The 26,335-nt window shown below is 48.8% G+C and overlaps 4 protein-coding genes and 1 pseudogene across 6 annotated transcripts; all 5 read left to right on the top strand.

Annotated features, from left to right (window-relative positions):
• The first annotated feature begins 4,049 nt into the window (after nucleotides 1–4,049).
• Nucleotides 4,050–5,744, top strand: LOC112897492 (uncharacterized acetyltransferase At3g50280-like). The gene has a single exon (XM_025965798.1). The coding sequence runs from the start codon at nucleotides 4,088–4,090 to the stop codon at nucleotides 5,498–5,500; it is 1,413 nt and encodes a 470-aa protein (XP_025821583.1). The 5' UTR covers nucleotides 4,050–4,087; the 3' UTR covers nucleotides 5,501–5,744.
• A 761-nt stretch (nucleotides 5,745–6,505) lies between these two features.
• Nucleotides 6,506–8,203, top strand: LOC112897781 (uncharacterized acetyltransferase At3g50280-like). Its single transcript, XM_025966178.1, has one exon. It carries the CDS (start codon nucleotides 6,622–6,624, stop codon nucleotides 8,011–8,013), a length of 1,392 nt encoding a protein of 463 aa, XP_025821963.1. The 5' UTR covers nucleotides 6,506–6,621; the 3' UTR covers nucleotides 8,014–8,203.
• Nucleotides 8,204–9,981: 1,778 nt separating this feature from the next.
• Nucleotides 9,982–15,508, top strand: LOC112897422 (succinate dehydrogenase [ubiquinone] flavoprotein subunit, mitochondrial-like). The gene is made up of 16 exons (XM_025965713.1): nucleotides 9,982–10,169; nucleotides 10,322–10,477; nucleotides 11,655–11,742; nucleotides 11,913–12,059; nucleotides 12,137–12,277; nucleotides 12,689–12,774; nucleotides 12,859–12,951; nucleotides 13,044–13,107; nucleotides 13,253–13,396; nucleotides 13,485–13,672; nucleotides 13,764–13,938; nucleotides 14,022–14,192; nucleotides 14,411–14,480; nucleotides 14,576–14,696; nucleotides 14,799–14,836; nucleotides 15,178–15,508. The coding sequence occupies exons 1-16, from the start codon at nucleotides 10,095–10,097 to the stop codon at nucleotides 15,278–15,280; spliced, it is 1,860 nt and encodes a 619-aa protein (XP_025821498.1). The 5' UTR covers nucleotides 9,982–10,094; the 3' UTR covers nucleotides 15,281–15,508.
• A 1,583-nt stretch (nucleotides 15,509–17,091) lies between these two features.
• LOC112896801 lies at nucleotides 17,092–17,769 on the top strand (annotated as a pseudogene).
• Nucleotides 17,770–20,647: 2,878 nt separating this feature from the next.
• On the top strand, nucleotides 20,648–26,215 carry LOC112897201 (non-lysosomal glucosylceramidase-like). 3 transcript variants are annotated; one of them, XM_025965447.1, is made up of 19 exons: nucleotides 20,648–20,865; nucleotides 21,069–21,139; nucleotides 21,389–21,505; nucleotides 21,784–21,840; nucleotides 21,989–22,059; nucleotides 22,241–22,340; nucleotides 22,431–22,501; nucleotides 22,591–22,691; nucleotides 22,807–22,910; nucleotides 23,012–23,065; nucleotides 23,154–23,209; nucleotides 23,327–23,365; nucleotides 23,452–23,599; nucleotides 23,696–23,880; nucleotides 23,967–24,037; nucleotides 24,131–24,203; nucleotides 24,299–24,360; nucleotides 24,477–25,656; nucleotides 25,744–26,215. In XM_025965447.1, exons 2-19 carry the CDS (start codon nucleotides 21,110–21,112, stop codon nucleotides 26,039–26,041), a joined length of 2,817 nt encoding a protein of 938 aa, XP_025821232.1. In that variant the 5' UTR covers nucleotides 20,648–20,865; nucleotides 21,069–21,109; the 3' UTR covers nucleotides 26,042–26,215. The 3 variants fall into 3 exon arrangements, with proteins under 3 accessions (XP_025821232.1, XP_025821231.1, XP_025821230.1); XM_025965446.1 differs by having other exon boundaries at nucleotides 21,039–21,139; XM_025965445.1 differs by having other exon boundaries at nucleotides 20,994–21,139.
• The last annotated feature ends 120 nt before the right edge of the window (nucleotides 26,216–26,335 follow it).

Here is a 26,335-nt window from a genome sequence, read left to right as displayed (position 1 = left end):
GGCACTTCATGATTTGCTCATCTCGAATTATGGTTTGACCTCAACTCACAATGTTTCATTAATTGAGTCATTGGCAATATTTTTGTAGATCATCGGAGGATCCCAATCATTTTTGCAGGTTGAAAATCATTTTACAAGGTCGTTGTGGACAGTTCACATGAAGTTTTATGAAGTATTGAATTGTTTGCGCAAGTTAGCAAGGGACAATATGAAGCCTAGAGATCCAACTTCATTTACTGAGCATGAAAGGGTCAAAGAGAACCGTTTCTAGCCTTATTTCAAAGGCGCTATTGGAGATATGTGACATGGATATACATCTCAAAACGTGCTAGCTGTTTGTGACTTTGATATGAGGTTTATCTTTGTGGTTGCCGGTTGGCCGGGTTCTGCACATGACACACGGATCCTCATGCTTTAGCTAATTTTTCTTCATTTCCCGTGCGTCCAAACAGTATACATTATGCGTTACTAGTTAGCCATAGTTCTATGTTGTCTGCCTTTGCTGATTTGCTTTAATAGAAAAATATTATCTCGTGGACTCTGGTTATCCGAACCGAGTAGGATATCTTTCCCTTTCAAAGGAAGCACATACCATATTCTAGAATTTCGGCTTCATTCTAGGCGTCCACCTCAAGGGAAGTACGAGATGTTCAATTTCTTGCATTCGTATCTTCGAAATGTCATTGAGCGGGCTTTAGGAGTGTTGAAGAACAAGTGGCGTATTTTGAAGGGCGTGCCAAGTTACTCCTCTCGTACTTAGAAGCATATCATTCTTACTTGTATGGCATTGTATAATTTTATGCGTGAGAGCAATCTGCATGATAGGTTGTTCGATAGATATGGTGCTCTTGAGGACTACCTAGTACAACAGACGTTCGGCACAGCTTGAAGACAAGAAGATGAGAGTCCAGATGGTGAGAATGAGGATACCGCGAATACCATCCGTACTAGGATAGCTGATGCTTTGGTTAGTGCGAGAGGGAGATAGCTATGTGGATCACATGTTAATGGTGGACACCATTATATGAACCATATATCTTTTGTAAAACATTGTGATTGTATTATGCGTGGATCATAAGGTAATGGTGGATGCAAAAATTTTAAAAAAAATCAAATTCTCCTTTCTAAAATGATCATTTACACGTGGATCAACGAACAACACAGTGTTTTACAACCAATTTGCATATCAATAGTCTCTGAGACCTTCCAAGAGCATTACAAACCTTTCCTGCTAAAGTTTAGCAGTTTCATAGCTGTTTCAACAAAACGGATTTCAGTTTTCTCACAGCTCACAGTTTACAGCAGCTTTTTCATAACTCACAGCTCACGGTAACTTTTTAATAGCTGAGAGTCCAACCAAACAGCTTAGCCATAAGATTGGATGCTAGCGTTGGAGATTGATTGGGAGAGGAGAGTCATGCAAAAAACACCTTTTGACAGGGTATAGGACTACAGTACGGGCGATCTGCTTCTCTCGTTATTCCACTTGTGAACATCTTGCTGAAAAACCCCAGGATGCACCTAGCGCCTGCCAGTGGCATTATCTTCCTATCTTAGATGCGAGTCCTCACTAGCGTCGGGGAGATTGGCGGAGGCTGTTGATGAAGAGTGAGCTGAGGTCAGCGAGCGCCTCGATCTATCTTGATTGAGGTCGAGCCACCTTGCGCGCCGAGCAGGCACCGGCGAGCGGTGCGCCGGTCTCAGTGTAGTGGAGCTAGGCAAACACTCCAGCGAGCTCGCGTCGATCCAACCGTTCAGGCGAGGCGTTGGGTGAGCTACGTGGTTGCTCAGTCACGGTGGAGCTCCCCGCGCTGGAGCATGTGTCCCTGCTGTCGGACCTATCAAATTGTTTGTTTCTCCAAATCCTAAACCACATCTTGATATCAGGTTGCAAGCCATTTAGTAGGGAAAAAAAGCCAGAAATCATTCAGGTCCCGCCCCATGTGTTGAGTTAAATATACCAGAAATCATTCAGGTTAGAAGTCATTTGCTTGGAAAAATATGCTAGAAATCATTCAGGTCATATGTGTGCGCCAGGAGTCTAGACTTAGATTCTGTTAGAGTATTCATGGATTTGAGTTTGAATTTGGAATGGATTTTTCTAAGTCTACAAAAATTCTAGAAATCAATGTTGTCCGTAGCTATTTTTCTAGATGAAATATAGAAATCATTTTGACAGAATCTATCTTCTTGACAATAGCTAGAAATGATTTGGACAAAAGCTATTTCAATGGTAGAAGTGGACCTACAATGCGATAAGAATGAAGGAGAGAAGAAGAAATTATGTAGGCGTCGATAGAAAAAATAATGGAATAAGAAGAAGAAGATAAAAGAACATTAGTGCTCTGACAAACGGAGGCCAACGCCGTTGAGTGATAGGGGCACAGGTTATCATAGTATGTGGTATGCCTGATGACACTAGCTATGCTTGTATAGCTTTAGTGACTAGGTGTCTGGATATTTCTATTTTTGTTATAACTAGTCAGATTAGCGCGTCTTATTATGATTAACATAGACTACAAAATGAGATTTTAACCGGTGAAAACTAGTCAGATTAGCGCGCTTTCAGTAAATAGTTACATGATCTTTTGGCTCTGTTATTACTTTCTTATTCATGCATTTATTTTATATGCATGCATGTATCTATAATATGATGTATCCCAAACTAAGGGCATGCGTAATTTTTATTGTACCTTCTTGATTAAATCTGAGTTGTTTACTTTATGATGTAACTACTAGTTGCTCATCTACTTAGACTATGGTTGGTTAACTTGAAAACAATATTATATTTGTTGTGCTTCATGTTCTGGAATACTTTATGATAATAATTATAAGATCATTACTTTAATTGAAATATGCAGAACCATCCAGAAAAGTAGTACAACCACGATACTATATAGCTCTGGTCTTGGCTAATTAATTAGAAACATTAGCTTGTGATAATCTTACCGAAAGGGCGAGAGGGGTTGCATCATCGGGGTATAGCTCGGTCCTTTTGAGGTTATGATATGGTCCTGGTCAAGGCATCTTCCTCATCACGGAGAGTTATGACCGTTTTGACTTAAAACCTTATCGGATTGTCGTAAGTTAGGAAATTTTTGTAAAGATCTCGTAGTGAATCTCTACCGCTCACCTCGGAAGTGTTTAAGGGTTTTGCAAACCCGGGCATCAAGAGAAACACGTGTTGTGGGTAAAGTGTACAACCTCTGCAGAGTTTAACTGATATGTCGGCCGTGCTCACGGTTAAGAGCGGCTTGAACCCTCGTATGATAATTGAACTTTAAGATGATCTAAAATGGATGTTCTTTATTTATATTGTTGTTACTTATCGCTTTTACTTATTTATAGGTTTATGATATATACTTACACTTAGTTAATGCTTACTAAATAAAACTTGACCAACTAAAAGAGAGCTTACCGTAGTCAAACCATGTCAGCTATTCCTTGAAATTGACCTTGCATGTTATATAATTTACTCCACTTGCTGAGTACCAACCATAAGTGTACTTATACTTACTTTATTAAAACCAATGCTGCTCAGAATAAGATAATTGTTTCAGTTCTCTGAAAACTTCGAGGAGTTCTAGGCGTATGTCTCCCAGTCATCAACCTGTAAAGATGAAGTTCTGCTGCTAGTTTAAGACGTTTATTGGTTGCTTAACATTAAAACTTTTGGTCATGTAATAAAGTAATTTAATACTCTCTCTCTTAATATACATTGTTTCGGATATATACTTGTATCATCTATCATATGTGTGTGAACTTTATTCTAGCGACATATGAGATGCATCCAGTTTCTCCTTAAAACTGGGTGTGACAGTAGTTGAATGTGGACCCATGAATATTAAAAGGCCCTTAATAAATTCCTTCAAAATTTGAAACTTTATTACTTTAATACATAGCAAGATTAATATATGAACGAAATTTATGCTAAAACGTTAAGATATTATAACCGTGTCAAACCAATTCAAAAATTACTATATATGGTCCTACCGCTAGATGGGATCGAGGCCTGTACATACAACATTATAATTATGCAAGCAAGCGGCCCAAAGAACGCGGTTTCCAAAGAGCACGGCTTCCACACATGGAGGGCGGCACTGATGGTGGCGTGCAGGTCGTGTCCCGGCGCATGGTGCGCCCGTTCACATCGCCGCCGATGGCGAACGGCAACGGCTGCCATCCGGCGAAGGAGGAGGTCGAGGTGATCCACTTGACGCCGTGGGACCTACGCCTGATCAGCATCGACTACATCCAGAAGGGCATCCTCCTGCCAAAGCCTCCGGTCTCCGGCGTCAGCCTCGTCAAGGCCCTCCAGTCCTCGTTCGCGCGCGCCTTGCGGCTGTTCTACCCGTTCGCCGGCCGGCTTGCCTCCGAGGAGCGCGGCGATGGGACCGTGTCCGTCTTCTTGCGGTGCACCGACGAAGGCGCCGAGTTCGTGCACGCCGTGGCGCCGGGGGTCGCCGTCGCGGACATCGTCTCCTCGCTCTACACGCCGTCCGTAGTCTGGAAGTTCTACTCGCTGGCGCTGGTTCTCGGCGCCGACGCCGCCACTGAGTCGCTCCCCGTGCTGGCCGTCCAGGTCACCGAGCTGGCCGACGGCGTGTTCGTCGGCATGACGTTGAACCACTCCGTCGGCGACGGCACCGCGTTCTGGCACTTCTTCAACACCTGGTCGGAGATCCACCGACCTGGCGGCGTTGGCATCACTGACGACCTGCGCGGTCTCTCCACGCCGCTGCCGGTGCTCCAGCGGTGGTTCCTCGAGACCTGCCCCGTGCCAATCCTGATGCCATTCAGAAAGCTGGAGCACATCGTGAGGCGATTCGAGCGAACGACAGTGCAGGAATGCTTCTTCACTTTCTCCGCCGCGAGCGTCAGGAAGCTCAAGGCTCGGGCGAACGACGAGATGGCCGGCACGGCCACCGCCGCCATCTCCTCGCTCCAGGCAGTCTTGGCGCACCTCTGGCGAGCCGTCTGCCGCGCCCGGTGCCTCCCGCCGGAGCAGGGCACGTTCTACTCGGTAGTCGTCGGGTGCCGGGGGCGCGTCAATGGCATACCCCCGGGCTACGTCGGCAACGCCATGGTGTTCGGCAAGGCCGAGGCCACCGCCGGCGAGATCGAGGAGAAGGGGCTGGGCTGGACGGCGTGGCTGCTGAACCGCGCCGTGGCGTCGTTCGACGAGGCGACCATGAGGCAGTCGCTGGAGCGGTGGGTCCGGGAGCCGGACTTCACGTACATGAGCAACCTGTCGTCCGCCGGCACGGCGCTGGTGACGGGGAGTTCGCCGCGGTTCGACGTGTTCGGGAATGACTTCGGGTGGGGGAAGCCGGTGGCCGTCCGGAGCGGCGCCGGGAACAAGGCCGACGGCAAGGCGACGGTGTTCGAGGGGCCGGAACGGGGAGGGAGCATGTCGCTGGAGGTGTGCATGGCGCCGGACGCGCTCGCGAGGCTCGTCGCCGACGAGGAGTTCATGAACGCGGTAAGCTTGCCGGCGTGAGGGCCGGGGTTGACCGCCGTGCATTAATCACATCGTTGACAACCTGTCGTGATGCACATTAGCATGTTTGTTGCATGTGCATGTATGCCGCCTCGACTGTTGGTGAATAAGAATCAACTCTCGTGGTTCGTTTAGTTTGGCTAGTTCAGTATGTTATTAGTGTGCTTGTTTCTTTAGCATTGTGAGTCAAACACTTATTTTGAAATTATGAAGTTCTATAAAGGTCGTGTCACAGCGATTATTACTACCAGGAAATAATGTGCTTTTACTATGGCAAAGTAAGGTGATCGAACACAGCTTCATTATTAGCCAGAATCGTAGCTAGTCACCAAATACTTGAGAGTATTGAATATTGATGCCGCACCGGCTGTCTTGACTTGTTAATTATTTGTCTTTGAATATCATTTATTCTGTTATTTCATTGATTGCATGCATTTTGAGATTGTTATTACATTGTTCTAATTTTGTTGCACGATGAGATGAAACAAAGCTAGATATCGTCAGCACTCAGCACTGTAGCTGGCGGAGTCGTCATGTCAAGGTGCTCGATCATGTGAAAGGTTGAGATTCTGGATGCGCTGTTGTGCTTAGTCTTGTGCTACATATGTCACGCATGAACGCCAAATCCACGGAGCCTTGGCAGGTCAGAGGAAAACTTGGTACTACTGCATGGTCGCTGCTTGCTGCGGCGCGTGCAAAATCTGTTGGTCAGACACATTCAGAGAACACGCCAACAGGGACTGCAGGAAGCGAGGAGAAGACTCTGAGGGAGAGAGAAGAAGAGAGATGGAAGATTCGATTCGTTCCTACTAGATAAATAATGCTTAGTGGTTAAGCATCCCATCCATGAGCAGCGTCCTTCGAGCCTGAGCTTATGGCCCATGTTCCGTATACGGGTCGGCTCAGACCGCAGCCCACAAAGCCCAGTGGCGCGTAGCCCACTCTGCGGCCCATTAATATCGCACTACATGCTCAGGGAAGCGTCCCTCTTCAATCTTCCTCCTTTCGATTTAATATGTAGCCTCGGGATTAAATAAGTCAGCATTTCATGGACTATATGTCCATACATACTCTTCGGACAAGCATCTCCGAACACGTTGGCTCAATTCAAGCACACACTCATGGAGGGCGCCACCGGGGGCCGCGTCCGGGTCGTCTCCCGGCGCATGGTGCGCCCGTCGACGCCGCCGCTGAAGGGGGAGCTCGAGGTGATCCACCTCACGCCGCTGGACCTACGCCTGATCCGCACCGACTCCATCCAGAAGGGCATCCTCCTGCCCGAGCCGCCTCCGGTCTCCGGCGTCGGCCTCGTCGACGCCCTCGAGTCCTCGTTCGCGCGCGCCCTGCGCCTGTTCTACCCGCTCGCCGGCCGGCTCGCCTCCGAGGAGCGCGGCGACGGGACCGTGACGGTGTCCCTCCGGTGCACCGGCGAGGGCGCCGAGTTCGTGCACGCCGCGGCTCCTGGCGTCGCCGCGGCGGACATCGTCTCCTCGGTCTACACGCCGTCGGTAGTCCGGGATGAGCTCCACTCGTTCGACCCGGCTCTCGGCGCCGACGCCGCAGTCGAGGCCCTCCCGCTGGTGTCCGTGCAGGTCACCGAGCTCGCCGACGGCGTCTTCGTCGGCATGACGCTGAACCACTCCGTCGCGGACGGCGCCGCGTTCTGGCACTTCGTCAACACCTGGGCGGAGATCCACCGGCGCGGCGTCGGCGCCAGCGGCGACGACCCGCGCGAGCTCTCCACGCCGGCGCCGGTGCTCCAGCGGTGGTCCGTCGAGGCCTGGCCCGTGCCGATCCCTCTGCCGTTCGGCAAGCTGGGTGACATCGCGCGGCCGGTCGAGCGGGCGACGGTGCGGGAATGCTTCGTCACCTTCTCCACCGCGAGCGTCAGCGAGCTCACGGCGCGGGCGAACGGCGAGGTGGCCGGCACGGCCGCCGCCGCCGCCATCTCGCCGCTCCAGGCGGTCGTGGCGCACCTCTGGCGAGCCTCGTGCCGCGCGCGGCGCATGCCGCCGGAGCAGGTCACGTCCTACTCCGTCCTCATCGACTGCCGGGGGCGCGTGGAGGGCATGCCGCCGGGGTACGTCGGCAACGCCGTGGCGTTCGGCAAGGCCGAGGCCACCGCCGGCGAGATCGAGGAGAAGGGGCTGGGCTGGACGGCGTGGCTGCTGAACCGCGCCGTGGCGTCGTTCGACGAGGCGACCATGAGGCAGTCGCTGGAGCGGTGGGTCCGGCGGCCGGAGCTCATGTTCATCAGCGACCTGTCCTCCGCCGGCACGGCGCTGGCGACCGGGAGCTCGACGTGGCTCGACGTGTTCGGGAACGACTTCGGGTGGGGGAGGCCGGTGACCATGCGGAGCGGCGCGGGGAACAAGACGGACGGCAAGGCGGCGGTGTTCGAGGGGCCGGAGCGGGGAGGGAGCGTGTCGCTGGAGCTGTGCTTGGCTTCGGACGCGCTCGAGAGGCTCCTCGCCGACGAGGAGTTCATGGACGCGGTGAGCTTGCCGGCGTGAGGTTGCCCATGCAGTGATCACTTGATTGACAAAGCTTATTGGATCAACTCTCGCGGCTCATTTTCTTTGGTAGTTCGTGCTTTGGAGTGAAATATTTTGAAACTAGATGAAATTATGGTCGTGTTTGGGAGTATTGATGTACGTAATCATGTTTTGACATTCGTTTTCCAATATCATTTCGATCTTGTTATTCTGCGCCACATGCAAAACTAAATTTGTTGGACACAGTGAGAACAAGGACTGCTGCAATGACATAATGTCAACTCAGCTAGAATGGCCGCGACGCTGCCTGAACTTGTTTCCTTCCATCATTCCTGATGAAGCTTCTTGTCAGCCAAGCAAGTGCTGTGAACACGGCCCAAAGCAGAGCGCGGTAGCCCCTCTCTCTCCAAAAAAAAAAACTCCCCATCGGGCAGCCAATAAAGCCTAGTGGGGCGTAGCCCACTCCGCGGCCCACCGACACCTGCCGCACCCATATAGCTTTCGGAAGCTATATGGCTTCCACGTTCTCCATCCGATCCTTTCTCTATCTTCTTCCTTCTCTCGGCTCTCAGCTCTCACCCGTGTCGCGGTCGCTCGCTCTCCGGCGCGCGGTCGTGTGGGAGGTGGGGGGAGCGGGCTGGGGAGGTGATAGAGGCGGCGGCAGTTAGGGTTTGGGGTTACCGGGATCTTGGAGGCTTTAATAGCCTCCCCGGCCATAGAAGAGGAGGGGGCTGGGGGCGGTGGAGGATGGGCGGAGGGCGAGGTGGTGCGGGAGCGCCGCCGGCGGGGCAGGGCAAGATCCTTGGTGGGCAGTGCCGGCCACGGGCTTGAGGACACCCAGGAAGAGTGAGGTCGAGGGGGTGGGGGCGGGCGGCGTGGCGGTGGCAGCCGTCGGCCGGGGAGAAGAAAGGAGGAGGCAGGGGCGGAGGCAGCCCGGCGAAAGAAAGAAGATAAACAGTAATTGGGCCTAATGGGCCTCTAATGTATTGGTCTTATCCAGCTTCCGATAGCGACATAGGACCCCCCCCCGACCGCCACCTGCGTGGCGGGCCGAAAACATTCCAAACCATCGAATTAATTGGCATACGAGTCATCAAGCATCAAGATCTGCACGTGAAGAGAAATGAAAAGAAAAAAAAAAGTGGACACGCTCCTGTAGCCGATGACCAGTGATGAGAGCCTCCTCGTGCGTGCAAAGCTTTGTGTTTTGCTTGGGCGACGGCCGCGCCGCGTATCGTTTTCTCAAGGCACGATCGTGGCCGTGGCGCCCTCCACTCGAGCACGCAAGAATTCCCTCACGACAAGGAAAGGAGCCCATCAACCTTAATCGCTTTACGCATTTACCCTTCTCGATCCCTTTTTCTTTTTGTCAAGCTGATTTACTAGCGGTAGGCTGCCCATGATTTTATCTGCACAAGAAAATTTCTGTGTGTAAACCTATTTAATTTGCTGTAAATAAAATCACTTGAGTATAATATAAGTTCCGTATACCGCATACCTGATCTTTTTGCAAGGGTTGCGCTGTTCTTAAAGCATAGTACGATCAAGATGTGTGACAATTAATTTGATTTTCCTCTGACATTTATGGTGTCAATTACAGTTTATCAAGCCTTTTTTCTCCCTTAATTCAAACTGCAAATCCTTGAATTTAATCCATTAATAAATCATGGGTATTATAAGTGTAGAGTGCACTCAAATATTGAGTTGCCGAGGAATGGCTCGACGGGGAAAACAGAGCACAACGAGCTAGCTATTCTCATTAAACTCAAAGAAAAAATTGATTCAAGAACATAAGTGTTATGTCAAACAGAATGCCAAAAAGAAAAAGTAAAAGTAGGTGAAAATGATAAAATAAGGAATGGTAGTATTCCGCAAAAAAAGAAAAAAGAAAAATGGTATTGCCGTAAAAACTCCAGAAATTTGAAGGGCAAAGTGGTCCCTTCCAAAGCCCTACCTCCCGAGAATAAACGAAACAGAACGACCTTCCCCTGCCAACCTCCCCCCGCCGTCGTCTCGTCTTTCTCCACCGCCGCTCTCCTCTTCCTCTCCACCGCTCTCCTCACGCGCTCGCCGCCGCCGCGAGATCCGCTCCGCTCGCGATGTGGCGCAGCTGCGTCTCGCGGGGCCTCTCCAGGGCCAAGGCCTCCGCCTCCAGGCTCCTCTCCACGGCACCGGTACGACTCCTGATCCGCCTCACTCCGCTCGACCGATCCACTTCCCTTTTCCGGATTCCCCCGTCCGCTTGTTGGTCGTTCGTCGTGGAACCGGCGATTTGCCGTTGTCCGGTCCGGACGAGAATGCCGTGACTGATCCCGTTCGTTTGCAGTCGTTCTACACGGTGGTGGACCACACGTACGACGCGGTGGTGGTGGGGGCCGGCGGCGCGGGGCTCCGTGCGGCGATCGGCCTCTCCGAGCACGGCTTCAACACGGCATGCATCACCAAGCTCTTCCCCACGCGCTCGCACACTGTCGCCGCACAGGTAACGCTATTGCGCCTGCTGAATAGCTGCTACTGTTTGCTTCGGGTCCCACTGAAAGGCTTCCCATGCGCTAAGTAATTAAAAAGGTTTTCTTAGGATCCTCATTTCGTTGGTGGGATTATTTTAGGGTAGTTGTGTGCTAGCTGATCAGGTGTCATAAGGGTTTAATTTCGTTAACTGGATCTGAGCAAGCTTGACCACAAGGTTGCATTGCATCCATTTTGTTGCAACGAGCAGGGAGGCATGGGGCATCTGCTTTTAGTTGAGCAGGATGAAGCGTGATGTTTGGCTTTCAAAATTCGCTGTCAGTTAGGGGTGGAAAAATTAAGTGCCAAGAGTTTTCAGTTTTGTATGGAATTAAACAGAAACCATTGTCGTGTATGGGTTTGTATTACTTTGCCATTGTGTTGTCTCTTTATATGTTGCCTGGTAATGCACTTGAAGTTTTCTTGGCACCATTCTTTGTATAATCCTAGTTGTCATGCACAAACAAGCTTCAGCTTTTAGGTATCCAACAGTTGCTAGGTCTATTGCCTTTAATAGAAGATGCTGCCTGTGATGATGTGGCAACTGTTTTCTGCGGACATGATTGTCGCTAATTGGTTTTGTTTCGCTTAAATTGGATTTGGGCATCTCGTTTGCTCAGTGGCATGATTTCTGTGCAGTAACATTCTAATTGAATGCTTAAACTAGTGAAATGTTGTTAACTAGTGCTGAGCTGCTAGCTTGAGTAATAGGTTGTGTCCATTTTATTTGAAGGAGTCATGGGCGATCTTCTTTTAATCCAGCACTTCCTTATGGTGGAAGTGTGATTTTGGGGTTCTATAATTGGCATTATGGTAGGGGCAAAAAAACATATAGCATAAAACTTGTCTATGTAATCAAAATTAGTTTCAACATACTGACCAGCCATGACTAATATGTGTATTAGTTTGCCATAAAGTTATTCTTGTATTGTGATGTCGGTCCTCTTGTTTCTAGTTAAAATTTTCTTCGTTTCATACCTTTGATAACCCTAGTTCACATGGCTCAACCAGCACAGCAGCAGTTTTATTTTGTTCAGTTGATCTGAGGTTGGATGCAAGTTTTTCAGCATTGATTCACGAATATTTGCTCTAGTAAAATGCACTGCCATTTTATGCATTAAGCCATTAAACTTGCAAGAATGTGATATCAGGGAGGCATAAATGCTGCACTTGGAAACATGAGCGAAGATGATTGGAGGTGGCATATGTATGACACTGTTAAGGGAAGCGATTGGCTTGGTAAGCTAATTCATCATAATTGGATTTCATTGGAAAAACACTGTCATCTTTAGCTTAAAATAATTTTTCTTAATAAGGGTTAACAGGGAATGATATCTTCAAGCAATTATCCAAGTGTCATAAGTTTGACAATTTTTTCTTTTTAATTTGCCATTCTCATCCATTTCCAGGTGACCAGGATTCTATTCAATATATGTGCAGAGAAGCACCAAAAGCTGTTATAGAGCTTGAGAACTATGGATTGCCATTTTCAAGAACCGAAGAGGGAAAGATATACCAACGCGCCTTTGGAGGACAGAGCTTAGATTTTGGAAAAGGTCATAGTTCTGGAACTTGTTTGAAAAGCACTCTCTCACTTATTAGTCTGCTTGCTCTAACTGTGTATAATCATCAGGTGGACAAGCCTACCGCTGTGCCTGTGCTGCTGACAGAACAGGACATGCTATGCTACACACACTTTATGGTCAAGCAATGAAGCACAATACTCAGTTTTTCGTGGAATATTTTGCATTAGACCTTATCATGGACAATGAAGGTAAGAAAGTTTTTTTTATGCTGTCAATTTCCTTTTTACCTAGTACTTTACTGCAAGACTTAAAAGGGTGGATCAAAGAAGAATTCCATAGGTTGCTACTAGTTGCTCTATACCCTTTTCCCAAGCTTCGGTGCTTTGTTGGGCTTACGTGATTGTAGCACTTTTATGTCTTAACCCATTATTGCTGTGTTGGTTTCTTTTAATTACTATGGTGTTTAATGAACCTAGGTTTGCTTATAAAATATATTAGTTCTTTCTAGTAGTTAGGATTACTTGCCTACTCCTATAATTGCACTAATTTTCATAATTCCATCACGTGCCTGTATTTTTCTTACTACTTGATTGGGTGACATGTGAAGCTTAAGCAGTCCATGGTTAAACTTCTATTAATAAACTTGCATCAATTTCCAGGCAACTGTCAGGGAGTCATTGCCTTAAACATGGAGGATGGCACCCTTCACCGTTTCCGTGCTTCTAATACAATTCTAGCCACAGGAGTAAGCCACCTTACAAATTTGGGGACAGAATTGTTTGTTTATGTCAACAATAGTGATGAGTTTGCTTTTGCTTTATGAACATAGGGTTATGGCAGGGCCTATTTCTCAGCAACCTCAGCACACACCTGTACTGGAGATGGCAATGCTATGGTCGCACGTGCTGGTTTACCTCTTCAAGTGAGTCCTTTTATCCTGGGCTGTGTTATTAGCTTTAGCTATTTGCCCATGTTCCTGTCCTGATCATGCTTACCTCATATATGCAATTGCAGGATCTTGAGTTTGTGCAGTTCCATCCTACGGGCATTTATGGTGCTGGATGCCTGATTACTGAAGGTTGTATATATCCAACCATTTCTTCTTGTGCTTAGCTTAGGCAATTCATTTGTTTGTAAACAAGTCTCTTGATGGTATATTTCTGCTTGTGAATGGTATTCTTTTTTCTGACAATTTATATACTCTGTTCTCATTTTGTCATCAGGTTCCCGTGGTGAAGGTGGTATCCTTAGAAACAGTGAAGGCGAACGGTTCATGGAACGATATGCTCCTACTGCAAAAGATCTTGCTTCTCGTGATGTTGTTTCAAGATCGATGACAATGGAAATTAGAGAAGGCCGTGGTGTTGGTACGTGCTACACCACTAATTTCATGTTGGGTACCTAGAGGTTCTCCTTCCTTCCTCATGGAACTTGTCTTTTCATCTGATACTGTAGGGCCATTGAAGGACCACATTTATTTGCATCTGAACCATCTGCCCCCTGAGGTTCTGAAGGAAAGGCTTCCTGGTATTTCTGAAACTGCTGCCATTTTTGCTGGTGTTGATGTCACCAAGGAGCCAATTCCAGTTTTGCCTACTGTGCACTACAATATGGGTGGTATCCCAACAAACTACCATGGGGAGGTTTGTACTGAATGTGCAGTAAACATGATTAGTATGGGTTTAACTTGCCGGTATTATAATAGAAATTCTATTCTCTTGTTCTGCATAACAGGTAGTGGATATCAAGGGTGATAATCCAGATGCTGTTGTTCCTGGTCTGTTGGCTGCTGGTGAAGCTGCATGTGCATCTGTCCATGGTGCAAATCGTCTAGGCGCAAATTCACTTCTTGACATAGTTGTTTTTGGCAGAGCTTGTGCAAACAGGGTTGCCAATATTTCTAAGCCAGGCAAGATTTTTTCTTGGTACTTGGTAATTCATCGCCTTTTTTCTCTTCCTGATGCTCCTAATCAATGTTGCACCGTGTTATAGGTCAGAAGCAGAAACCTCTTGAAAAAGATGCTGGAGAAAAGACCATAGCCTGGTTGGACAAACTGAGGAATGCCAATGGGTCATTGCCAACTTCCAAGATCCGTCTCAACATGCAGCGTGTTATGCAAAATAATGCTGCTGTATTCCGTACACAAGAAACTCTTGAAGAAGGTATTCCTCATGTCCTCTGTCTAGTTCTACACCTTGCTCTACTGAGTATTGTCACCTGTCATGATAAACTGCTGAGAGCTATTATTAGAAGGCTGGTATATCCCTGGAAACTGTGTGTTGTCACCTGTCATGATAAACTGCTGAGAATTATTAATAGAAGGCTGGTATCCGTGGAAAACAAAATCACCATCTATTCTCACCAACCTTTTGTTTATTAGGTTGTGAGCTGATTAGCAAAACATGGGAGAGTTTTCATGATGTGAAGCTCAGTGATCGGAGTCTCATTTGGTATGTTCAATCTTCCTCAAAAGATTTGTTCAACTTATCTGGCTTGTTTGTTTCATTTTTCATCCATTTTATTCCTTTGTGATTTGTTTTCACAGGAACTCTGACTTGATAGAGACCCTTGAGCTGGAAAATCTGTTGATAAATGCATGCATAACTATGTATTCAGCGGAGGCTCGGAAGGAAAGCAGAGGAGCTCATGCTCGTGAAGATTTCACGGTTTGCAGCTGCTCTCTCTGTTTCCTTTTATACTTTTTCCCTTTTACTTATACCACATGCTTATATGTTATAATAATCTTTTTTCCCCCTCCATGTTGACAGACAAGAGACGATGAGAACTGGATGAAGCACTCACTGGGGTAAGTATTTCTGTTCATTAAGTCCAGAAATAATGTCAAAACAATTTCTCCTGTTATGCTGCATCATTTACACGACAGATGTCGCAGCTCCACAGAAGCCGATCTACAGACTCAAGGAAAATAAGTTGTGCTTGAACAAATGTAAAACGTATTTGCAAAGCAGTAGCAACATATATCATGCATCAGTAGGTTATTAAAAATAAAATCTTGGAACATGAATTTAACAGCCAACATCTATTGTGGCCATAAAACGAAAGGTGCTCAGAGAAGTCGGCTGAAGGAAACACAGTTGTCTGATTCAGTAATGACATCTAGATTTACGGATGTTTCTTCTTGTACAGGTACTGGGAGAACGAGAAGGTTCGATTGGCGTACAGGCCAGTGCACATGAACACATTGGACGACGAAGTCGAGTCATTCCCTCCAAAAGCGCGTGTGTATTGATTGATTCAGGCCTGACACCTCAGGAATTCTCTGTAAGGTGTTAATAAAGCAGGAGATGGGCATTCCTGGCTGAGAACGTGACCAGTATTCCGTCCTTTTTTTTTTCTTTTTACTCTATCGTGTAATTTGATAGGAATAAAGAAGAAGAAACACATGCTAATGCCTGACCGACGTTTGTGTAAATGAAATTTTGCATGGTTGGTAATGCTCTACCTGATGCTCTGAGCTCATGCGTGTGCGTTGGCTGATTCATGTTAATCTGCATAGTGCGGTAGCTCTGTTCGATTGGTCCTTTTGCACTGATGCTCAGGGTCAGAGGGGCCTAAGACATGCCATTTTCAGACTGCTGCAGTGCAACATGCAGGAACGAGCTCAAACAAGGTGCTGGGATGGATGATCATTGTTGGTCAACACCATCAAGCTGCAACTGCAAGTGCGTTCGATCGAGCACTGTGCAGCCCTCTTATATAGTTGTAAAAATGATTTTTTTATTTCTTTCTTTCAAAGGAATCGTTTTTGCCATCTTGTCGGTGGCGCCGAATATTTTACATTTTGATTCTTTTGAAAAGAAATTACGTTTGAATCCCTAGGCGAAGTAAACTCAGGTTTGGATGCAGAGGGTGCTGCTGTGTAGTGTTTAGCGTGCTCGATTCGCCAGCATGTGCCAGCTGCTGAGGGAAGAAACCACTTTTCTCCGGATTGGATTGCACATGAATTCCGATCGGGTTACCAGGTACGCGGGCTGATCCATCGTTTAGTAGCAGATTGACTGTATTCTGGTTGGGTCATGTCCGAAAAGGATTCGAGGGTTCCCTCATGCCGCATGGTATAGCTTATCATTGTCAGATCATTTGTTCTGTAACCGCAATATCTTAATGCGCTTTCCGGATGTCATGATTGAGACTGATGAATTATGAAACAGCCATGCTGAGTGCCTTGGCTTGGTCACATAGAACTATTGATGATAATTTGGTGAACACCATCACTTATATTGTGCTTACAATGTTGTTGTGTTTATGCATTTTTCATTAAAATGTAACTTCACGACATCAACTGACAGTCATCCCATATTTCGTACTGAGAGTACTTTTATCATCAAATTTGTTTCACTTTCTATTTATGTAGATTCTTATTATATATTGCAGGATCCTTACATAATGATATGCAAATCAGAAACTAAAACTATGTTTATAGTTGTCATGGTGATAACGCATTTCATTTATCTTGGTTAGTGGATCGGCCGACGGCTCCGCAGTCCCAACTAACCAATTGCTGAGACCAGGATCAGATCACTAAAAAATGTAAAAAAAAAACTGCTATACCATAGGTTGGAGAGGAGGGTTTTCACCAATATGGTTGTTGCATGTTTTGTTGGAACTGTTATTCTGCTAGTCTGTCATGTCATATGCCAAAATGTAAAGATTTCTGGTTCACTACCAAGATGAACGGACCTGATCTCGGCGCCGAGATCTATCGCGCCGAGTATTGTCGATGTCAGCGCCAGATCACCGCCACGTCCGGTACAACGCAAAGTAGCTCAGCGCCGAGCAGTGTTAGCTCAGCGCCGTAGGTCATGGCGCCGACCCGCAGGGTTTAAAATTGAGTTTACTTGGCTGAGAGGTTCAAATATAATTTTTTTAAAGAAAAGCTAAATTGCAAAAGGTACGGTCGGTGGCGATCCAAAATCCAAAGCGCAGCGATCGCCGTCTTGTATCTTCTGGATCTCAAATCGGTTGTGGTTGGTGAATGCTGCCGTGGGCACTAAAATCATAGCACCACGAATTCATCGTCGGGTCAGAGGTCTTCTCAAAATAATCAGGTGACGGTGATGGAGAGCTCTGCGTCTGCTTGCCACGCCGTCCGCGTCGTGTCCCGGCGCCTGGTCCGGCCGTCGCCGTGTACGGCGAGCAACCCGGGCTGCGGGGCGACGAGCCCGGAGCCCGAGACGGTGCACCTCACGCCGTGGGACCTCCAGATGCTCACCGTCGACCACATCCAGATGGGCGTCCTCCTGCCCAAGCCTCCGGGTCCGGGCGGCGGCGGCGGCGACCAGCTCGTCGAACGCCTCGCGTCGTCCTTCGCGCGCGCCCTGGCCCGCTTCCACCCCTTCGCCGGCCTCCTCGCCGTCGAGGAGACCAGGGGGAGCAGCGACGATGGTGGGACACCGGCGACGGCGCCGAGTTCGTGCACGCCGTGGCGGCCGGCGTAACCGTGGCCGACGTCGCGGGGCCGCTCCACGTCCCCCGCGTGGTCTGGTCCTTCTTCCCGCTCGAGGGCTGGTGGGCGCGGACGCCGCGGCGGGCTCCCGGGCCCGGCCCATCCTCGCCGCGCAGGTCACCGAGCTCGCCGACGGCGTGTTCGTCACCATGTCGCTCAACCACGGCGTGGCCGACGGGGCCGCGTTCTGGCACCTCTTCAACCACATTCTATATTTACAATGTGTAGTGCAGTCGTCAATAATTACAAATATGATAAATTCTATCCCATAAATTAAAATTCAACAATGCAGTCGTTAATTGCACCTCATGACTACATGATTTAATCAAGAGCTCTCATGCTTATGAGATAGAGTAATAAGGAATTGGGGAACTGAAGGCTTAGGGAGGGATGGAGGCAGCTGGCTCTTATAAAAAGAGGAAGGCTAGATAAAAATCTTAGTAGAACTTTGTTAAAATAATCTTAAAGAAATTAGTTGGCATCCATTATATTAAATTGAAATCCACTGTGTTATAGGTGGACTCGCGGTCCAGTGCTTCTGCATACAAACCGTTGACCATGATAGGGCCTGGCCCCACAACACTATGAACTGGTACAAAGAAAAAGCAAAACAGTAGTGCAAGAGCTGACAAACAACTCCTAGATCAATGCACTACAAATTAAAATAACAAACGGCACCCTGAGAAGTTTGTCTCGCTATGGATTAGAATTCAAGGAGTGCTCCTAAATCTAGAGAGTGGTGCCTCGATCACCAGGAAATGGACGCCGGATGGCGTCTATACTGCGTCAAGACGGACATTATCTGGCGTGCGAGGACTGAGAATAAGTGCAAACTGTCCGCCTGGATTCTCATTCAAACGGCTGACAATCTCGCGCGTCGGGGCTGGCCACATCAAGCTTCATGTGCTCTCTGCAATGGGCCTTTGGAGACCAGCCAACACCTCTCCTTGCTCTGCCCCTTTGCCCAGGCAGTTTGGAACCAGGTCCTGTCATGGGAGCGCATGACTTGGATTGCATCAGTGATTGGTGGGAGGCAACGGCTAGGACTGTACACAAAAACCAGCGTCGGGATTTCAATGGTCTGGCGACTTACATTATGTGGAATTGGTGGAAAGAGCGGAATCGGCGCCTTCTCGAAAATAAACTCCAATCGGTGCGACAAGTTGCGGGGAGGACAAAAGAGCGTTTGGATTCTGCCCTCAATGGACCCTGCCAAAGCGTTGGCCGCGGCCAAAATTCGGCGAAGAATACAGCCGCCCGCCCTGATTTGGCCGGCCAGAGCACGCAAAAATGAACTACAATCATTGGAGCCTGCCAAACTACAGACAGCATCCAAACACCGCCGGTGTCCACGGTCAAAGGCCAATTTTTGGCCGGGCAGCCACGGGCACCCATCCAAACGTCCCCTTAGTAACGCAGCGTTTTAGTTTTGGGTTTCTCGTGAAGGGGCACAGGGACTGGCCCTGTTTTTCGTGATTTGTACCTTAAACCCCTCTTCTTTTCTCTCTTTGACAGAGCTCCTGCCGTACGTTCAAAAAAACCATGAGCTCCTAGCACCAGTCAGATTGCCAACGAGGGAATGCCATGGAGCGCTGGAAGCTCTGCCTGCACGGCAGGCGAGTGCTCCGACATGGCAACAACAAACACATCGAGATCCGAACGACAACCACTCTTGAATATGTGAATCTTGTGTTCTATATATACTGATGTCCACCATCACCATTCATCTTTGGATCTTAGTGCATTTTGTGGCGCGTGCTTTGCTTGTCTCCAACAACAAACAATATCAAGTACACACCCTGCAGAGAAACCCAAGATCTCAGCATGCAGCCACAAATATAATTGCAAGCTTCATGGTTGGTGCACGCGTCCCGATTCCCAGATTTGTTGGGATGCAACTCTCCCTTGTTAATCCTGCTTTCGTAAAAAAAAGTAATTTTTTATACAAGAAAAAGGAGAGGCAAATGTCAAGTTCAAAAGATCTCCTATCTGTTAGTGGGTGCATGGCGAGAAGTTCTTTAATCCCTTGAATCAGCAGACAGGACTTCCAGGCTTGAACGAAAAGCGTGCAGATAGAGAGACACCACCACAAAGTCATAACATGCGTCATCCGTGGACAATGTATGGTCAGTTTCTAGGAATGGAAGAGAGACGATGTCTGGGCACACCATCAGTTTCAGAACGCAGTTTATTTCCCGTTCCTGTGAGTAGTCGTCGTCCTCGATGTTTAAAACTCATGGTCATCATCAGTACGTGGATGGAATGGAATGGAATGGAAAAATGAGCTGCTGCTGCTGCTGCTTCTTCTTCTAGACGGCACGTCGGCATCACGCATGCAGCAGTTCCTTGAGGGAGCAAACAACTCGCTCGCCCGCTGGTATCCGTGTATTTGTCTCCGGCTGCCTACGTCTAGACTTTCTGGAAGGCTGACCGGCTAGCAGCAGCAGGAAACATGTGAGCAAGACTTCCTGTCCGGCTGCTAGAAGAGTCTAAAATTGTTGCTGCCCATTGCTAAACATGTGCACGCAGAGGTTCAACTCATGGAGAAAAAAAAAATGCGACGTAGCCCTAATGGTACTGATCTTCAGTTTCAGAGAACATGCGAAACATGTGAACAAGACTTGCGTCTCTGGCTGCTAGTAGAGTCTGAAATATCGTTGGTCATGGATAAACATCCAGAGGAGCTAGTACTGACTTCAACTCATGGAGGAAAAAAAATGCACAGCCCTACTGGTACTGGTCTTCAGTTTCAGCACGCTGTTTCGGTGATATTCTGATATCTGAGTCTGACGATTCAACGGCGATCACCATGGAAAGGATGGTTGCTTGGCTTCTAAGGTTATCTTTCTCTCAAGATACCCTTTATTCCTACTGTCTGTCTCGCTGATAAAAATGCTTCCTGCTGTTGGTTTCAGAACACTGTTATTCTGATTCTGAATTCCTGACTTTATTTCCTGATGAGATGTGTCACCATGGATGCATCCACTTGTCCTTTTCTTGATCAGTGTCATCCGGGAAAAAAAAATCCCTTAGCTGCAGGCCACCGCCCACAGTTGTTGTCACTTGTCAGCCGGCTAAATATCCTTAATCACTGAAGAGGGCAAAACGACATCGTCACTATATAAACAGAACATTACTAAACTACCCCTGACGTCTGCCTCCTTGCTTACTAGTCCGTGCCTACTTCTCCACTCGCCAGAAGGAGCCAAGACATGAAAAAAAAAAAAACTGATGCCAACAAGAACCCTCGTGGAGTCCATTGCTTTTCTTTCCCTGATGGGAGTCTTATAAAACGCAGAGCAGAGAGCCTTTCTGAAAGAGCTCGGCGATCCAAGATTTTGTGGTAGGCTGGGAGCATTCGGGTTCAGGTATCGCTCTTCTTCCTCCTCTGTCGTTTTCGGATGATTTCTAGATCCTCTCCACGGGTGTTTGGAGTGCATGTCTTGGGTCCATTCCCTTGCATTCAGGCTTTTTGCTGTTTCTTGGCATTATACAGGTGATACTTGTGCACTGCCTTCTGTGATTCCTTTGGATTATTCAGGTTCTTGTGCTTTCGACTGTCTGTCTACAGAACCCTGATCGCTGTTCAGCTTCAACCCAGCCAGAACCGACATGGGAAGTGCAGAGTTGGAGCAAGCCAAGGTACCTTCTGAATCAGTACTCTGTTGTAGGAACTTTTGTTCAGAAGCGCCATCTCTTCTTCCCTTTATTCCTATGGACCCATCCCTTTGTGTTCTTGTACTTTTTTGCCAAGTGGCTTTTGAACTTCTTACCTAGAACATAACCGATCATGAGATGTTCCTCTGATGATCTGCAAGGATATTATTCATTGTTTCAACCATTTCTGTCTTCAGCATGCACACTACTCTCACATGATTGTTCCTACTTTAGGTGCTCTCGCACATCGATTGTTCGCAGCCTGCATCGAGGACTTGGCAGAGGAGATTCGATGATGAAGGCAAGAAGGTTGCGATGTTTAGCATGACCATGAATGATATGATGGCAATTGTAAGTTGTACTACCGTTTGGCTTTCTGTTTTAGATGGTGCCAATGGAAGTGGTTAAATTGGCTCTTCTCTACTTCCCTAAGAAAATGCCAAGCATAGGGCCGTCCTCTCTATTGCCATAATTCTATTGACCTGGACGGCAAATGTACTTCTCATACTATAATGCCACTGATTAATTTGGCTTAGTCGTATCAGCACTCAACACCGATCATGTTTAGCAATAACTGTACATACTCCTTTTCTAGGTTAACACTGACTATTTTTATGGTGGCATTGTAGGTTCCCATGATTGTCAAAGTATTGAAATTGCAAGTTGAAGATAGTGCAGAAGGCCGAGTAAGCAGCTCTTTTATCAACAAACTTTATGATAGCGGTTTTTTCTTTTCCGAGACCAACTTTCTTTCATTGGATTTCAGTTGTTGAACGTCACTACATTATGCTATCCTGTCACTAAACTTCAAAACTTTTTGTCACTTTTCTAAAGGCTACAGTTTATGATCCACTGAGAAAATGGATGGATAACTGCTACCGTGGTGTACCGCTCGGTGGGCTAGGGTCAGTTTTCTCAGCTTTCTATATATAAATCCTAGAGAAGCTAAATTTAGTATTGGTATAGGAATAAATTCAGCTATTCTCACATATATACATTACCTTAAATTTTCCGTGGTGAGAGCTAGTATAAAATTTGTCTATAGCTGATGACAGACAGTTTGTTCAAACCACTTCCATTTTTCAGTGCAGGAAGCATAGGGAGAAGCTACAGAGGGTATTTTCAGCAATTTCAGATATTCCCCGTCATAAATGAAGAGAAACCTATCCTAGCAAATCAGTTTTCAGTAATAATTCTACAACTACATCCATAATTTGCAATACCCAGTTGCACTTAACTGTAAACAACTTCTGATAACTACTATTTTCCTACCTAGGCTTTTGTTTCGCGCCCGAACGGGAAGAAGTACTCCACAGTGTTGTCTTCACCGACTGCTGATCTCCTGAAGTGAGCAGTGCAATCCTAACAACTCTATTTGTATGCATCCGAATAGGCAAGGCATCATGGTTAAGCATTGTGCAAATTTAATTTTACAGGGGAGTCGGTAAAGCCGGTATTGGATCTTGGGACTGGAAGCTGAAGGAGGACAAATGCACTTACCACGCCCTGTTTCCAAGATCATGGACAGTATATGATGGTAAATTGATGACTGCGTCAGTTTCAGATCAACAATTTTAACTAAGAATGATAATGTTTCTGTAGATACATAAATCATGTCCATGAGATGATAATGTTTGAAAATTCCAATGAAGGCGAGCCTGATCCAGAGATCAAGATCACCTGCCGTCAGATATCACCCTTCATCCCTCACAACTACAAAGAGAGCAGCTTCCCGGCTGCTGTTTTCACGTTTACGGTACAATTTGTTTTCTTCTCGTTTTGTCTTTGCTGAAGATGCAATGACTTGAATTGAGTTACAACTTTTTTATGTGTAGCCTGCTGACGCCTGCATTTCAGGTACACAACTCTGGGAGCACACCTGCAGATGTGACGCTGCTATTCACCTGGGCTGTAAGTGCAGACCAACACCTTGCTTATTCTTTCAGTAGAAAGGCATCAGATCCTTGATGACCTGACCTTTGATCCATTCCTCTTGCAGAACTCGGTTGGTGGGAAATCGGAACTGACCGGGAATCATATCAACTCAGAAATGAAGTAATGGACATGGCATTGTGTTTATTCTCATCTGCAGCTGATGCAATGCAGCAGAAACCAGGAATCATTCACACTGCCTTCTTACATGTTGCAACTGTGTTCTTGCCTGTTTTGCAGAGATCGGGACGGCGTCAGTGGCGTTCTCCTCCATCACAGGTGTGTTTGATCATCCATGGCGCCTTCTTTTTTCCCTTTTGCGCTTCTGTAATGCCGGTGCTGAGATGACACTGACGCCAATGCAGGACGGCGGGCGGGCACCCTCCGGTGACGTTCGCGATCGCATCCCAGGAGACGGACGACGTCCGTGTCAGCGTCTGCCCGTCCTTCACGATGGGAACGTCCAGCTCCGGCCAATTCACGGCGACGGACATGTGGAACGAGATCAAGAAGGTAGAAACATTCCATCCATCCATCCATCCCTGAACTCTGAATTGTTGTCCTCTGAATCTCTGACGCTCCACGCGCCGTGCACTTTTGCTGCAACAGCACGGCTCGTTCGGCCACGCCGGCGCCGGCAACGCGCCGGGGGCAGCGTCGAAGCCCGGGTCGTCCGTCGGGGCGGCGGTGGCGGCGTCGACGGCCGTGCCGGCGGGGGCGGCACGGGTGGTGTCGTTCTCCCTGGCCTGGGCGTGCCCCGATGTCAAGTTCCCCGCCGGAACAACGTACCGCAGGTGAGCGCGCCGCGTCTTGCTGATCCTGAGGTGACCAGTGGCTTGTCAGTGATCACTGACATTGCATGGTGTTGTGGGTGAGGCAGGAGGTACACCAAGTTCTACGGCGTTGATACCGACGCAGCTGCAGAGCAACTGGCTCATGATGCTCTTCTTGGTGAGCTTCATGACTGAACCTTCGTGCAGAAAGAGATATGATCAAAAGAATTTCATTTTGTTTGACGCGTGTTTGAATTCACTGCATGACTAGAGCATATGAACTGGGAATCCCAGATCGAGGAGTGGCAAAGGCCGATCCTACACGATGAAAGGCTGCCTGAATGGTTAGAATTCAGTCAGATTAATTTCCTGACAAAACTGACAATGAAGCACGGCTGGACAATTGTTTTGGTCTGAAACACTGAACATTTGGTTTCAGGTATCCAGCTGCGCTGTTCAACGAGCTCTACTACCTCAATGCTGGAGGCACCATCTGGACAGGTAACTGCGAGCAACTTGCTACTGATCAATCAAACAAATCATCTGTCTTTGAACAGGCAAAATTTTTAAAAAAAAAGATCATGAGATGGCGACTGACAAAGAAATGTAAGCGACAGACGGGCAGCCTCCAAAGAACGCCGGCTTTGCTTCATCCAGTCCGTTCTTGCTCGACGCGCCCCAGGGTGGCGGCAGCGCGGTGGACGGCATCGTGAGCGCCATGGCGTCGGCGACGGAGCGCTCCCACGCGGGGGCGGCGGCGGCGTTCGGCACGGCGCTGCTGCGCGGCGGCGACGAGAACGTGGGGCAGTTCTTGTACCTGGAAGGGATGGAGTACAACATGTACAACACCTACGACGTCCACTTCTACTCCTCCTTCGCGCTGCTCGCCCTCTTCCCGAAGCTGGAGCTCAGCCTGCAGCGCGACTTCGCCCGGGCCGTCCTCCTCCACGACCCTCGCCTCCGCCGCACCCTCGACGGCAAGACCGTGCGGCGCAAGGTCCTCGGCGCGGTGCCGCACGACGTTGGGCTGAACGACCCGTGGTTCGAGCTGAACGCGTACATGCTCCACGACGCGGCGCGGTGGAAGGACCTCAACCCCAAGTTCGTGCTCCAGGTGTACCGCGACGCCGTGGCCACGGGCGACGCGGCGTTCGCGGAGGCGGCGTGGCCGGCGGTGTACACGGCCATGGCGTACATGGACCAGTTCGACCGGGACCGCGACGGGATGATCGAGAACGAGGGCATCCCGGACCAGACGTACGACATCTGGTCCGTCTCCGGCGTCAGCGCCTACACGGGCGGGCTCTGGGTCGCCGCGCTGCAGGCCGCCGCCGCCATGGCGCGCATCGTCGGCGACCGACCCGCCGAGGCCTACTTCCGCGAGCGGCACGGCAAGGCGAAGCGCGTGTACAACGGCGAGCTATGGAACGGGACCTACTTCAACTACGACAACAGCGGCGGCGCGACCAGCTCGTCGATTATGGCGGACCAGCTCGCCGGGCAGTGGTACGCGCGGGCGTGCGGGCTGGAGCCGGTGGTGGAGGAGGCCAAGGCCCGGAGCGCGCTGGCGACGGTGCTGGACTACAACGTGATGCGGGTGAAGGGCGGCGCGGTCGGGGCGGTGAACGGGATGCGGCCGGACGGCAGTGTGGACGCGTCGTCGACGCAGTCCAAGGAGGTGTGGCCCGGGGTGACGTACGCCGTGGCGGCGGCCATGGTCCACGAGGGCATGCCGGAGGCCGCGTTCCGGACGGCCAAGGGCGCCCACGACGCCGCCTGGTCCAAGGACGGCTTCGGGTCAGTGCTCAACAGCTTCCAAAAATTAAAATTGCTTACCAAATTCGTGCTCGGGCTCATGGGCGAGTGAACGATGGTGAATGGCAGGTACGCGTTCCAGACGCCGGAGGCGTGGACGGAGGAAGGCGGCTACCGGTCGCTGCACTACATGCGGCCACTCAGCATCTGGGCGATGCAGTGGGCGCTGTCGCCGCCGAAGCTCCACAAGGGCCTCACAGCGGCGGCGGAGGCCGCCTCGCAGGAGTCGCCACCGGCAGACGCCGCCCTGGGGCAGGCGCAGTTCGAGAAGGTGGCGAGCATGCTGAAGCTGCCGGAGCAGCAGCAGCCAAAGGGATACCTTTGGGCCATCTACAACGCCATTAAGCAAATGGCGTTCCCAGCATGAGAGCTGGTTAAAACTCTGGAGGGAACTCCATGTCTTAAAAACAATCAGCGTTCCCGTAGCAGTTAGGAACTGCCACAAGATTGTCACCTGAACGTATTTGTTTCATATATAGAGAGAGGATGAAACTTTACACTTTCCAGGCACTTCGTCTGAAAAGAATGTTCCTACAGTGTCCATTCTCATCATGCTAACACAAATAACATATCAGATACTACGAAAATAACGAAGTTTCAGATGCTCAAGCGCAGCCTTCTCTTGCCATGAACAACATAACAGAAGGCAAAACACACACCA

Source organism: Panicum hallii, chromosome 6 (genome assembly GCF_002211085.1).
Source record: "Panicum hallii strain FIL2 chromosome 6, PHallii_v3.1, whole genome shotgun sequence".
Classification (NCBI taxonomy): domain Eukaryota; kingdom Viridiplantae; phylum Streptophyta; class Magnoliopsida; order Poales; family Poaceae; genus Panicum; species Panicum hallii.
The sequence above is the reverse complement of the archived record's forward strand: the minus strand, read 5'-3'. Positions and strand labels throughout refer to the sequence as shown.